Source organism: Myxocyprinus asiaticus, chromosome 14 (genome assembly GCF_019703515.2).
Source record: "Myxocyprinus asiaticus isolate MX2 ecotype Aquarium Trade chromosome 14, UBuf_Myxa_2, whole genome shotgun sequence".
NCBI classification, from domain to species: Eukaryota; Metazoa; Chordata; class Actinopteri; order Cypriniformes; family Catostomidae; genus Myxocyprinus; species Myxocyprinus asiaticus.
In genome coordinates this window covers 31148983-31164042 of record NC_059357.1, presented here as the reverse complement: position 1 = coordinate 31164042, position 15060 = coordinate 31148983, and the positions used below count along the sequence as shown (strand labels likewise).

Here is a 15060-nt window from a genome sequence, read left to right as displayed (position 1 = left end):
ACCACAGCATATTAATGAGACAGTAGGGAAATAAAATACATATTTAAAAACATATATATTTTGAGCAGTACTGGGCTGCAGGCATCTAGTATAGTATAGTATAGTATAGTAAAGTATGCTTGTTGTATGTTGGGTTTCAACTGTATTCTGAATATTGCTTTTCTAATTTAAAGATTGTAAACATCAGCCAATGGTTCCTTTTTCTCTTTACTCTACCAGGGAGCACCTCTGGGCCCATAAATGAGACTAAAATGGTGGAAGAGAAGAAGAGACAAGAGGATGAAAGCTATCAACAATGCTATGCCCTGGGGAAATAAGCACAGGTCATTGGTGAAACACTAAGACCCAGCTCTATCAGTCCACTATAGTAAAAAATAAACTTCTCCATTGGAGACTTAACCTGTAAGTGCATAAGCTATGGTTCACAGGTTTAATAAGGTGCTGAAATATCAGAACACAAACCCTCAACTCATGTGATTTAATTCTCTGGACCAGAGACTGGACATTTTGTCCCTTGGCTAAATCAAGGTAAAGGGTTTATTACCCTGCCAGAATACTGTGAGGCTCATTCCAGCCCAGTTCAAACTCAAGTTGCTACTGACAGTCATTGCTCATGGCTTCCAGCAGGGCATCGGGAGCTTGGAACGGAGGCATGGTGAAGAGTGCCTTCTTCTGGTCTGTGGCCATAATCTATCTGACTCAGATAGGTGGAGTGAGGGGGGATTGCTGGCTCATAGAAGGGGAAAAGGGCTTTGTATGGCTTGCCATTTGCAGCCAAAACCAGCCACCCTATGAGGCTATCCCTCAGCACATCAACAGCACTATTGTGGACCTTCGTTTGAATGAGAACAAGATCAAAAGCATCCACTACTCAGCCCTCAGCCGCTTTACCAACCTAACATACCTGAACTTAACCAAGAATGAGATTAACTATGTTGAGGATGGGGCTTTTTCGGCCCAATTCAACTTACAGGTACTCCAATTGGGCTTCAATAAACTGCGGAACTTGACAGAAGGGATTCTCAGGGGTTTGGGCAAGCTGCAGTACCTCTACCTCCAGGCCAACCTGATTGAGACTGTGACACCCAATGCCTTTTGGGAGTGCCCAAACATCGAAAACATTGACCTTTCCATGAACCGCATCCAGGTTCTAGATGGGTCCACCTTCACCAGCCTGACTAAGCTGACCACCTGTGAGCTCTACACCAACCCGTTCAACTGCTCCTGTGAGCTCTTGGGGTTTGTCAAGTGGCTCTCAGTCTTTCCCAATAGAACTAGTGAACGAATGGTGTGTGATTCTCCCACCGGAGTCTCTGGCTACAGCCTCCTGAGCCAGAATCCAAACAATCCAACGTATCGCAATGCTCTGCATATGCTTTCCACTGTGTGCACGGAGGACTATGTGACTCCATACATTCCTGTGCCTCCCGAGACCACCACTTTCCCTCCAGACGCAACACCCTGTGGGCTGGAAGACTGTCCTTCTGGGACTGAGCCTGATGAGATCAGCATCAGTCCCACTGACATATTAGACGTGAAACCAATCATGAAACTAAAGCAAGTGTCTCACACAAATGCGGTAATCACTGTTCAGATTCCTTACCCCTACAAGAAAATGTACATTCTTGTTCTGTATAACAATAGCTTCTTCACTGATATACAAAATCTGAAACGACAGAAGGAGGAAATTGAGCTGAAAAATCTTAAACCCCACACCGATTACACCTACTGTGTGGCTTCCATAAGAAACTCCCTGCGTTTCAATCATACCTGTCTGACACTGTCCACAGGACCTAGAAATGGAAAAGAAAGAGTACCCAGTAACGCAACAGCCACTCACTACATAATGACTATCCTAGGATGTCTTTTCATTATGTTAATTGTTTTAGGCATTGTATATTACTGCCTGCGAAAAAAGAGACAACAAGATGAAAAGCACAAAAAGGCAGGCAGTTTGAAGAAGAACAAAATTGAGCTTAAATATGGTGGTGAACTGGAAGGCGGGACTATATCCAGGATGTCTCAAAAGCAAATGATGGCTGGGGAGAGCATGACCCGCATGCCCTATCTACCCTCCGGCAGTGACATGGAGCAATACAAACTTCAAGACATAACTGACACTCCAAAAATGGCCAAAGGGAATTACATGGAAGTGAGAACAGGGGAGCACCTAGATCGAAGGGAATGTGAGATGTCCATGCCTGGCAATAGCCAAGGCTCGGTTGCTGAGATCTCAACAATTGCAAAGGAGGTGGACAAGGTCAACCAGATCATTAACAATTGCATAGATGCTCTGAAATCAGAGTCCACCTCCTTCCAAGGGGTAAAATCTGGTGCAGTGTCAACCGCAGAACCTCAGTTAGTGCTGATCTCAGAGCAGCCTAATAGCAAGTCTGGCTTCCTGTCACCTGTCTACAAGGACAGCTACCACCACTCTTTACAAAGACATCACACTTCAGATGCCTCTCCGAAGCGTCCAAGTACAGCCACCGGTGGTCCAACACGGAGCCCAAGGCCTTACCGTTCAGAGGGGTCATATAAGTCAGAGGCAAAGTACATAGAGAAGACTTCACCCACAGGGGAGACTATCCTGACTATCACACCTGCAGCTGCAATACTAAGGGCAGAGGCGGAGAAGATTCGTCAGTATAGCGAGCATCGGCACTCCTACCCTGATGCCCACCAAATTGAGGAGCTGGAAGGACCAGAGAGTCGGAAAACCTCCATCTTGGAGCCCCTGACACGGCCTCGCCCCAGAGACTTGGCTTACTCACAGCTCTCCCCACAGTACCACAATCTCAGTTACTCATCTAGTCCCGAGTACTACTGCAAACCGTCTCACAGCATCTGGGAGCGCTTTAAACTCCATCGCAAACGTCACAAAGATGAGGAGTACATGGCTGCAGGCCATGCCCTAAGGAAAAAAGTGCAGTTTGCAAAGGATGAAGACCTGCATGACATTCTAGATTACTGGAAGGGAGTGTCAGCCCAACAGAAATCTTAATCTACTAGTGATTGTTTGTGTTCTTTCCATTTTTAATGGACCACAAGGAACAGGGCAAGAAGGAATCCTTATCTAGTGAAATCACATTTTGGATAAATATTATACTACAGTGAATTTCAACTTAGGGAAAAAGGTTTGTGTACCAAAATTTAAAGATGTTACTTAAAGCAACAAGAAGATAATATATTGAAAAATATAGAGACATTAATTTTTAGTATTTGGTTACCGCATGGCCAAGTCCTGTGACAGTGGATTTGCTGTTGAGTACTGTAAGACTACAAGAATTCAACAGTGGTTTCTGAAATCTAAGTATTTCTTCTTGCAGGACCACTGTAATTTATGGACAGTTTTCTCCCAATATTTTAGTTTGTTCTAAATAAAGGTGAACTATGTACAGATATTGTTTCTATATCTGCCACGTTTGCTGTTAATAAATGGACAAAAAAATCTCTAATGTGTATGTTTCAGGTTAAGACCATGGATTTCGGAATTAGCTCCTGTGATATCTGTCCTTAAATGAATGTTTACCGTCCTGATGGATAAACATTGCACTGGTTAATGAAATGGCATATTGTTCTTTAGACTACAGTTTACGCTACCCTGCTTTGCCAATTTTCTTTCTTTATTCATGCCATCAGACCGCACAATATTAAACAAAGGCTGATGAAATGTTACATTTGTGTAAATTGTAACCACAAAGTGTTTCAGTTTGTTTGGGATGGTGTAGATGAAACATCTGCATAAATAATTGCACTGTCAAAGTGGAAGAAGTGGGAAGATCTAGACAACTGAGGGAAATGTCATAACCTGCAAATGAAAAATAAATGAAAAATAATTCAGATAATTTTGATACACATTCAATGATACTTTTTTATTTGTATATCATTAACACACTATACAAAACACAGACTTCTGCTTTGACCTTAACTTGATGCCTACTAGTAGTGAGGGGTTATCTGATCATGAACCAAAGTGCTTGGGTGGCAGCTCATCACACATACACAGTACTGCAGATGTTTCTACTAATCTCAAGCCAACAGCTGCATGGATGAATGTATTACATACATAATAACATTAAGCAGCCTTTTCAGCTGTAATTTGTTTTTGTTGTTTTTTTACAACCACATGATTCCCATTTTTAAGGCTGTATGCTTTTGATATTCATACTTCTTTTCAGTTTCATGTATTTGTCATTTCTGTCAACAATATATAATCAATCAGAAAAAAAAAAAATGTTTATAAGGGTATTGTTTTAGGCTTTTCTACTGTTTAGCGGATACAAATGCTTTTGTAAATGTTGAATGCCACTGAACGGACACAGAAAAGATGAGACATTAGTGAGAAAGACTAATTTACTGAACTGTTGCCACTGAATTTGTACATCAACTGAATAGAGTTACAGAAAGTGGGTAACTGGGTTGTCCAACTTTCTTTTTTCAACCGCCTTAAACTTCTGGAAGTATCTGTATTACTGTATTTGTTCTTTTACTTTCAGTGTTGATGTTTTTGCAAAGTCTTCATCTGTTGTAATTTTTTTTTTTAACAAATAATTTCAGTGGATTTCAAGAGCTGTCAGATTTATAGATAATCTGGCAAGTAACCTATATGTTTTTATATTGCATATTGTAGCACTCCTGTATGTCAATCAACATGTTGGGAAATCTGTGAACGAAGAGCATCAGATACAAACAAGAGCACAATGAGTGTTATTTTGTATTTCTTAATACTATGTTACCTGCTTTCAGAAGAAAAAAAAAAAAAAAGTACTGTGAAATAAAGGAAAGGGTGCACCCATATTGTCAAGATCATCATGTTAACATTTCTTTGGTGTCCCCTGGTATACTTTTTTTTCCAGTAACACTTTACATTAAGGTTCTTTGTTAAGGGTTTATTAAGGGGTTTATTAATTACTATTAACCAATTTACAAATGCATTATAAATTATTTATATGCACTTATAGCAACATGAATAAAAGGGGTCACGTTCATGCAATACCTGCAAATAGTGAGCTAATTTAAACTCACATGTTATAAATGCTTCATAAATATACTTATTCATACTTATGTTAAAAAAAAATATGAAATGTCATGATTCATGATTTACTGTATGTCATGATGCAGAAAAATAGACTATTATAGAGAGATTAAAAGGTGTTGTGTTTATATTCATTACTGGAAATGTCACTTTGCTTGTTGAGTTGTTGACAAAAGAACAAAGCAATCTGGACAACCATGGCCTGTTTACTGAGTTACCCATGAATTATTTACTGTATTAATTACTTACCAACATTAGTAAGCCATGAAATTGTACCTTAATGTAAAGTGGACACCCTTGAACCATTTATTAATGACTTACCATTATTAATAAGCTATAAAAGTGTACCTTCTTGTAAAGTGGACACCTGTGAACCATTTATAAATGAGCTATCAACATTAGTAACCTATAAAGTGTACCTTAATGTAGAGTGGACAATTCAGAAACTTTATTAAAAAGATTTCAACTCCTGCAGGTCATTTATTAATGATTGCATACTGTTTTAGTATTACATTATATATCATGTACATAAATAGACATACATCATGTCCTATATTCTGGTGACCATTTACTGAATTTTATGTATAGCAAATACACAGTACAATTTACCTTCATAGAACATAACAATATTTTTCTTACCATATAAAACACATTTATGAATAGTTTCACTTTAAAAACATAGTCCAATGTATTAATAATAATAATAATAATAATAATAATAATAATAATAATAATAATAAATAGAAAGAAAAAAAAATAGAAGCATGGTTAGGTGAGAAAATATGCTTATTTAATAAAGCCTGGTCGATGGCAGTTAACCCACAGTGAACTTTATGTAAAGGAAATAACAGTACGGATAGCCTTTTAAAAAACATTCAACATTTTAAATTATATTTACTTATATATGCAAACTCAAACTAGCTTGCCAACACATACCAAACACTTCTAGGATATACAGTGTACAGTATAGCATAACTAGCAAAACTGCTCCAGTACATACACAGCCTCTTACTGTCACAATGTGAGCACTTGCTTACTTACTTTCATTTCAGTAGTTCGTATGTTAACGTAATCTTGTGTTGAAGCAGTAAACGTATTTGGCTTGCTGTCCTTATACTGGAGGGCTCGGAGCTCGAGACTCGACTCGAGTCCTGATTACCCCCCCCCCCCGGACTTTACTTATTTAGATAATGGATCTAGAGAATAGGTGGAGATGGGTGGAGGTGGGATGTCAGGAGAGTTGTCACAGGAAGCAGGTAAGCAGCAGCCTATAAACTCCTGCTTGTGAGCTGTGATTTGTCAGATTAAAATTAACATGCTCCTCCCAAACCTCTGTTAATTAACTGTTAAAGGCGTTAAGATGAAAGAACAGTACCATGACTATGGCAGGAAGTATTTAAGACAGTAAGCCAACAACAATTCTATTTGGCAAATTGGCTTGGCAGATGCTTCTGAATGGTTTTTCCCCCAAAATAAATTGTACAGAGGGAGTGCTTTAACCTGTTGATGTGCATGACCCCCCCCCCCGAATTGATGTCACTTAGCTTAAATTAGTTCACATATACTGTATAGTCTAGTCAAAAAAGAGTTAAAAATGTCTACATATTATAAAGATGTATAATTTGGCAACATTATAAACAATTTTGAACAGCACACTATATGGTAAATGTGAACTAATTTAAGCAAAATAAAATCAAACCCATGGGTGGGGTCAATGAGCAGCAACAGGTTAAGAATTTGTTTGAAGGTGCGTTCTTGTACGATTGCTGGTCGAGAGGGCTACGCTGCGATTCGAACGAGAGACCACCACTCGTCGTAGAAGTGGGTGGGCTCACGGTATGCGAACAGGGAAGGTGAAAATGAGAGTTGGCTCGTGTTGCGTTCGAAAGGGAGGGCTCACACTGCGATTCAAATGGGATACTGTTCTAAGAGAGAGAGGTTTAGCTCATGGTGTTTCAATGGGTAAGCCCAGCAAGCAGTCGAACGGGGAAGGTGAGAATGAGAGTTGGCTTGCACTGTGTTTGAAAGGGAGGGCTCACTCTGCAATTCGAATGGGAGACTGCTCTATATAGAGAGAGCGCTCATGGCATTCGAACGGGTAAGCCCAGCAAGCAGTCGAACAGGGAAAGTGGGCACTAGTTGGTCATGCTGCATTTGAAAAGGAGGGCTCACACTGCGATTCGAACGGTAGACTGCTCTATAGAGAGAGAGCGTTCACGGCATTCGAACAGGTAAGCCCAGCAAGCAGTCGAATGGGAAGAATGAGAACGAGAGTTGGCTCATGTTGTGTTCAAAAGGGAGGGCTCACACTTCGATTCGAATGAGAGACTGCTCCATAGAGAGAGAGCACTTACAGCATTCGAATGGGTAAGCCCAGCAAACAATCGAATGGGGAAAGTGAGAACGAGAGGAACGGAGCTTGTTTGCGGGGGTAGCCTCACTCAATAGACTACCCATAGATAGGGAAATATGGTGCTTTGAGAAGAGGAGGTGGTGACCGCTATCTCCTGTAATGCTAGCTGCAGCTGCTCAGAAGCGAAGAAAAAAAAGGCTTCGGCGGAAGCATGGTAAAAAAGCTGCTGCAGCATTAGAGTAAAGTGGGCCTTCTGTGGGAGCGGAGTTTAAAGCACTGCAGCGGCAGTGGATTGAGTATTTGGGGGCATAGTGAAGGAGCTCCTGTGGGAGTGCTGCTGTGTTTCCATTGCTGTAGATGCACTTCTATGAAAGTATGGAACTTAGACATTGAAAGCGCCTGTGGAGAAAATATTAACAACTGTGTACACACAGTTGGTATGGGTGGGGCACTGTTGCTGTGGTATCAAGTAGGGCACAAAAGACTTCATTAGATTTATTAACACCTGTAAGGGAAGCAAAGGTTAGTTTGTACTTACCTATAGGGGGAGCAGATATTAGTTAGGGATATGTACCTTTATATACGTCTGCAAGGGAAGCAGAAGGTTAGTTATGGAAAACATGTCAATTATGTTTATATGCAGCTTTGAGGGAAGCGAAAGGTTAGTTAAGAATACAACTTTATTATGTTTGTCATGGCAGGGCACTGCTGCGGCAGTATCAAAATGCGAAAGTGGAGATGCTGTGGCATAATTGAGAGTATGCGGGCAATGCTGCAGCAGTATCAAGCGTGGGCGGTTGCTGCAGTACATTATCTGGTGGGGCACTGTGGCTGCAGGCACACATGGTTTATCACATTTAGGTACACCTTATTGTGTGTCGGGCTCATTTCGACCATGAGCAAAGGAAATGCCAATGCCACGGTTAACGGGAAAAGCTAAAAGGCTCTTAAGATTACTGCACCACCACTACACTCAAACAGGAGAGCTCATACTGTGTTTCGGATGGGAGAGCCCACGGAATGAATGACATGAAATCTCACACTGCACTCGAATGGGTGAGCCCACCCTGTGATTTGAATGGGAGAGCCTGCATAGCGTTCGAACGGGAGGGCCCACACTGCATTTGAATGGTGGGTGGTGCAGAGTAAAGAACCTTGCTGAATAGCAGTTTGATGGGTATACATTTGAGCTGTGCCCCTCGAGTCTTAAAAAGAGGAAACATAAGAGGAAACAGGAAACATGATTGCGGTGTTGTGAGAGATTCAGTGGCAGGGCCTGAAAGGTTCTGCAGTTACGGCACCAGGAAAAAACACATTTGCGCTGCTTTGCGGTGTGGTGGAAGTTTGTCGCATGGTCCGAAGGACACCACAGTTGTGGCACCTGTACAGTATGTTTGCGCTGCTTTGCGGTGTGGTGGAAGTTTGTCGCATGGTCCAAAGGACACTGCAGTTGCGGCACCTGTACAGCATGTTTGCGCTGCTTTGTAGTGTGGTGGGAGTTTTTTTTTTTTTTTTGCATGGTCGAAGGACACCGCAGTTGCGGCACCTGTACAGCACGTTTGCGCTGCTTTGTGGTGTCGTGTTTTTTTTTTTTTTTTTGCATGACCCAAAAGTAATATTGGTGAGACCCTGCGGAAGGCACAATTTTAGGCATTGCTCTAGAAAAGACAAAATAATCTTATTTAGGTGAAACTTTAGAAAAAAATTTGCTAGGGAATACAGTACATCTTCATAAACAATGTGAAAAAATAGCATAAAATGATCTGAGAAATAAGAGCTTTGACTCTGTACTGCATACAGATATGCATAGACTTGCAATCATCATTGAAGGATTCACTTTAGGCCATTCGCTCTTTAGGAGTATAACTGTCACCTTCTTGCACAGGAAATGCATCACATAGCAATAGGTGTGAATTATCTTGGAATGCATTGAGTTGCAGCTCTGCACTGCATACACAAATGCAGATGATATGTGCTGGGAAATACAGTACATCTTAATAAACAATGTGAAAAAACAGCATTAAATGATCTGAGAAATAAGAGCTTTGACTCTGTACTGCATGCAGATATGCAGGAGAAATGGACTTGCAATCATTACTGAAGTATACAGTTGTGGTCATTCGCTCCTTAGGAGTATGACTGCCCCCTGCTGTACAATATACGTCAATATATGTCAATAATGCTGAGAGGAAGTGAGACACATTGCAGAATGATTATGAATGAGTTGGAATGTGGTGCATGATCTGCCTCTTACGGAGCCGAATTCGGCTCGTGCCTGTTCGGACAGAGTCCGTGTATAACTGCAGTGTGCTGTAGAATGGTCAGAGCCAGTGCTGCACGGCAGCGAGCTTTGTTAAAATATCTGCGTTGGTTTGAAAATAATTTGTCATTAGATTTTCGGTCGATTGAAGGGAGTTCTGTGTTGCATGATGCCCGTGTTCAGAATGAAATAAATCACACTCCGAAGGGCAATTTGGAGGGAGAAACAATCGTGATATTCATGTTAGAAGATGAGGAACAATCACTGAATAAAGCACGCCCCCCTAAAAAAGCTGTGGCGTGGTAATGAGGCTGACAGGCATCACCTGTGTGGCAGAACCTGATTAAAAATGCTGGGGGTTGAAATGGAGGTTGGATTGAATAGTTAATTTTTGTTTCTTTCACTTTCAAATAAAATTGAAATGGCGGCCATTCGCGGAGGCAGTTGGCACTGCTTTCCGGGTGGAAAGTTTAGATAAGAGAACATATGAGCAGTCGTAGAGAGCTGTTTCAAATTTTTTAAAGTGCAGGAGCAGCCAGTTTGCATCAGCAACTTCACGCTATAAACTGCTTCATCGAATGGAGCATAGAAAGACAGACAGGGTAAAAAATATATAAATATATATATAACACTTAACGTGGTAGCCATCAATTCTGTTAAAAAACAAAGAGCTGCTGTGGCAGCTTCTGTTGAATAATGAGACTGTTTGGATGGAAGAGCTGTTCTGGTGGAGCCGAATGCTTTGCAGGGAAGTTGCATCCGATGATCCGTCTGCCTGGGTCTGTTCGTGGGGAAATGGGCGGGGCTGAATGCCGGAAAGACTCTCATGTCAGGAGAGTTGTCACAGGAAGCAGGTAAGCAGCGGCTTATATACTCCTGCTTGTGGGCTGTGATTTGTCAGATTAAAATTAACATGCTCCTCCTGAACCTCTGTTAATTAACTCCATATCAAAATAAACTTTCTATAAAGTACTAAATTTAATTTAGTTTGTGGACACTGTCTATCTTTCACAGAAACCCATCTTTTTTCTCCTTCTCACTTCATTCCAATAAACCTCTGCTCTGATCTCCCATAGCCCTGTTCCACCAACATGGCTCGGGGGCGGGTTCCTGGGCAGGAGCGAATTCTCAAACTGTTCTGCGCATTTGCACCACAGAAAAAGTAGTTCCAGGGTGGAAATTTTGGTTCCGCACTGGCCCCAAAAGCTCGCTGGTCTCTACACAGGAACCAATTTCGTCTGGGGACGCAATAATGTTTCGTCACTAGGTAAAGTTTTCCAAACAACAACAGGAGCTACCGTCTGCAGCAAGGAATACGTCATCACTCTATAACAACAATTAAACATTTTTTTTTAAAAATGTCAGACATCGAAAGTGTTGAGGAAACACGGAGGAAATGAGCACTCTTCGTAAGGTATGATCTTCTACGGAGATCCAAGATAAACTAGACAGACTGCAAAGGGCAAAAAAAGATTCTACAAGGAGAAACAGCAACAAATGGTGCACGCTGGCTTCAACTGGAAGTTTGAACAAATTATAAAAAATAAAAACATTAAAAAAACTAAAAGACAGTAAAGAGGGACCTAAGAAGTAAGAAGGACCTAAACAAAAGTGATAGTGGAGGAAGCAACGATATCTTGGATACTGACCAGTCAGCTACTTAACTGGGGCATTGAATTCAGTCAGTCAGGCTCGAGACAAACATCGAATTGCCGGTGTCCTCTTTGGCTGATCTCTGTAATTATATTATTACATTTGCCAAATTTGTTATCTTTCCTTACATTCTATTCATCTTATTTTGCTCATTATTTTGTTCAGTTAGGGGACTACTCACTTAGTTAGGAAGATTGCTGCTATCAGTTAAGTAAACCGGTGAAATTTTCAATCAATATGCAAATGTAACATTATATGCTATGGAAAAAATCTAAATATAACCATCTGCTACACCAATGTTAATATGATTCAACTGTTACAGTTTATAGTACTTAGCTAGTAAGGCCACATTAAAAAGTTCATCAAAAATAATGTCATTACGTTACCTGTCATCTTGAGAGTAGATGTTGTCTCTGGCAGTATTGTCAAGCAATGTTATAGTGTTGGATTGCATTTCTCTGTATGTTTAGATATGTCCTCAAAAACAGGAGTAAAAGCTGCACACCAACACAGTGACATGCCATGTTTGTTTGTGGGCAGATGAGGTAGTCACGTAAAACTACCATGTAGCCATGTAACCCATCACGTCACTGTTTGGTTCTCAAGTCAGTGGAAAAGCATGGCCGGTTTGCAAAAGGCTCCAGACTGCCCTGGCCGTGAACCAGCCAGACACAGGCTTGGCACAAGAACCATCACCATTTCAGTGGAAAAGGGCTGCCAGATAACCTGGTGTTCCACATCCTAGCCAGTCACTGTGATTGGCTAGGATGCGAAACAACAGGTTATCTGGGAGCACCAGGTTATCTAACCAATCAGCTCCATGTTTTAAATCATGCACATTTTATAATACAAAACAAAATATAATGTCATAATCCACAATATGCTTGTAATAAGTATGTTTAAATGAATTATCAATCATTATACAATAGTTAGTTCCAGTCCTTGAATCCAATCGGATGAGAGGCGTTCCAAGAAGGCAGATAGCTCAGATCATCAGCAATGGGATGCTTTACGAAATACTACTACACTACAGCTGAGAAATAGAGTTAAAGTAACAGCTTCAGCATTACTGCTTATCACAGCTGAGAGTCACGACAGATGGAGTAATCAAACACCCTCAGTGCGCCTACCTGATATAAGTTTACAAGTTGGGAGAAAATGTGAACTTTCAACATGGCAGAGGAAAGGGCACTTTTGGGTTGGTGTCAAAATAAAAGTTCCTCAAGAAATATACAAAAATGAAAACTGGCGTTTTCTCTCTGACAACAAATAACCTGAACGTGAGTGAAACACTCGTAGCATAATTCCGATTGTACGTATGGCAGAATCACTCCATGAGCGGAGCGGATTACTACCACACTACAGCTGAGGAATAGAGTTAAAATAAAATTTATGCTGCAGCATTTCTATTAATCATTACAACAGATGCAGGTAATCACACGCTCAGTCGGTCTAAATCTGGTAAAATGTCTAAAATGTCTAAAAAGGTAAATCTGTTGCAAAACATCTCAGTTCCCTATTTGTCACTCACTCGACGTTGTGTCGATGTAGTGACACTAGGGGTCACAACTGGGAGCCCGAAACACCTCTGGCCTTTGATAAAAGGCCAATGAAAATTGGCGAGTGGTATTTGTATGCCACTCCCCCGGACATACAGGTATAAAAGGAGCTGGAATGCAACCACTCATTTAGATTTTCTCTTCGGAGCGGAACGGTCATGTTCATTGAGTTGAATTCTCATGAGGCCAACGCGGCAAGCACTGGGGGTGATTTGGGGACTCCAATGGGATCGCCTCTGCCGGGTATCCCCCCGCGGACCTCCCGATTGGGCTTTTGGATGAGTCTGCCAGCTCGTCTCATGGCGAGTTCGGCCTCTTGTTCGGAGCCCACGAAGCTGATGAGCTCTCGAGCGCAGCATCGGAGAGCGGGCTTGTCCAGTCGGACACAGAAGCCTCAGCTGGGCTCCCCCCTTTGGGGTCGGTTGCCCAGTCACAGGCTGATGAAGAGATAATGGACATGCTTTCCCGGGTGGCCACGAGCGTCGGGCTAGAGTGGAACCCTCCACTCTCCCCTGAACCCTCGCGGCTCGATGATTGGTTCCTGGGCTCGCAATGCTGCTCAAAGCAGCCACGCCCCACTCCAGTGCCTTTCTTCCCAGAAGTGCACGAGGAGCTGACGAAATCGTGGGAGGCACCTTTTACTGCCCAGTCCCGATTCCTCAGTTCCCCCGCCCTCACAACCCTCAATGGCGGGGTGGCCAGGGGCTATACGGCGATTCCCCCGGTGGATAAGGTGCTCGCGGTGCACCTATTCCCGCAGAGCGCTGTCACCTGCCGCGGACACCCAAAGCTCTCATCCAAGCCCTGTAGGTTCACGTCGTCCCTGACGGCTAAAGCCTACAGCGCTACTGGACAAGCCGCCTCTGTCCTGCACGCCATGGCTCTCCTGCAGGTCCACCAAGCCAAGGCGCTAAAAGAACTGCACGAGGGTAGTTCCGCCCCAGATCTGATGCAGGAACTGCGCTCGGCGACCGACCTCACTCTCCGAGTGACGAAGGTCACGGCGCCGTCTCTTGGGCGGACGATGTCCACATTAGTGGTCCAGGAGCGCCACCTTTGGCTCAACCTGGTCGAGATGGGTGAGGCCGATAAGATATGGTTCCTTGCTGCCCCCATCTCCCAGGCTGGCCTATTCGGCGACACCATCGAGGACTTTGCCCAGCATTTCTCGATGGTGAAGTAGCAGACAGTTCGCCAGGCATCCGCCCAGGTTCAGCGGTATCCACTTCACCTTGGTGAAGGATGAAAACACTGCTTTCTTGCGCACGGAGATCGCTACCCTCCTACGGAAGGGTGCGATAGAACCTGTCCCTCCGGCCGAGATGAAGAAGGGGTTTTACAGACCCTACTTCATCGTTCCGGCAGTGGGTTGCGGCCAATCTTGGACCTGCAAGTACTGAACCGGGCTTTACACAGACTCCTGTTAAAGATGCTGACGCAAAAACGCATTCTGGCGAGCGTCCGGCATCAAGATTGGTTCGCAGCGGTAGACCTGTACTTCCACGTCTCGATTCTACCTCGACACAGACCCTTCCTGCGGTTTGCATTCAAGGGTCAGGCGCATCAGTACAAGTTCCTCCCTTTCGGCCTGTCCTTGTCCCCTCACGTCTTCACGAAGGTCGCAGAGGCAGCCCTTTCCCCATTAAGGGAAGTGGGCGTTCGCATTCTCAACTATCTCGATGACTGGCTAATCCTAGCTCACTCTCGGGACATGTTGTGTGCACACAGGGACTTGGTGCTCTCACACCTCAGCCGACTAAGGCTTCGGGTCAACTTGGAAAAGGGCAAGCTCCTCCCGGTTCAGAGCATCTCTTTCCTCGGTTTGGAGTTGGACTCAGTGTCTTTGACAGCACGCCTCACGAACGAATGCACACAGTCGATGAAGGCGTTCAAACAGAAAACAACGGTTCCACTGAAACTCTTTCAGAGGCTCCTGGGGCATATGGCATCCTCAGTGGTGGCCACCCAGCTTGGGCTGATGCATATGAGACCGCTTCAGCACTGGCTTCAGACTCGAGTATCAAGATGGGCATGGCACTGCGGGACACATTGCGTGGTCATCACCGTCACGTGGTCTGTCACCGTCTTTTCAGCCCTTGGACCTACCTCTCATTTCTATGGGCAGGTGTTCCCCTAGAGCAGGTCTCCAGGAGCGTCATGGTCATGACAGATGCCTCCAAAACGGGCAGGGGCGCTG

The 15060-nt window shown here is 43.2% G+C and overlaps 1 protein-coding gene across 3 annotated transcripts in view; it reads left to right on the top strand.

Annotated features, from left to right (window-relative positions):
* Positions 1-5717, top strand: part of LOC127452340 (protein ELFN1-like) — a 188284-nt gene extending 182567 nt beyond the window's left edge. For all 3 annotated transcript variants that reach the window (XM_051717754.1, XM_051717756.1, XM_051717755.1), the window contains exon 3: positions 220-5717. In XM_051717754.1, coding sequence (XP_051573714.1) covers positions 614-3004 — 2391 coding nt within the window. In that variant the 5' untranslated portion in view covers positions 220-613 and the 3' untranslated portion in view covers positions 3005-5717. The remainder of the gene's footprint in view (positions 1-219) is intronic.
* Positions 5718-15060: the final 9343 nt, after the last annotated feature.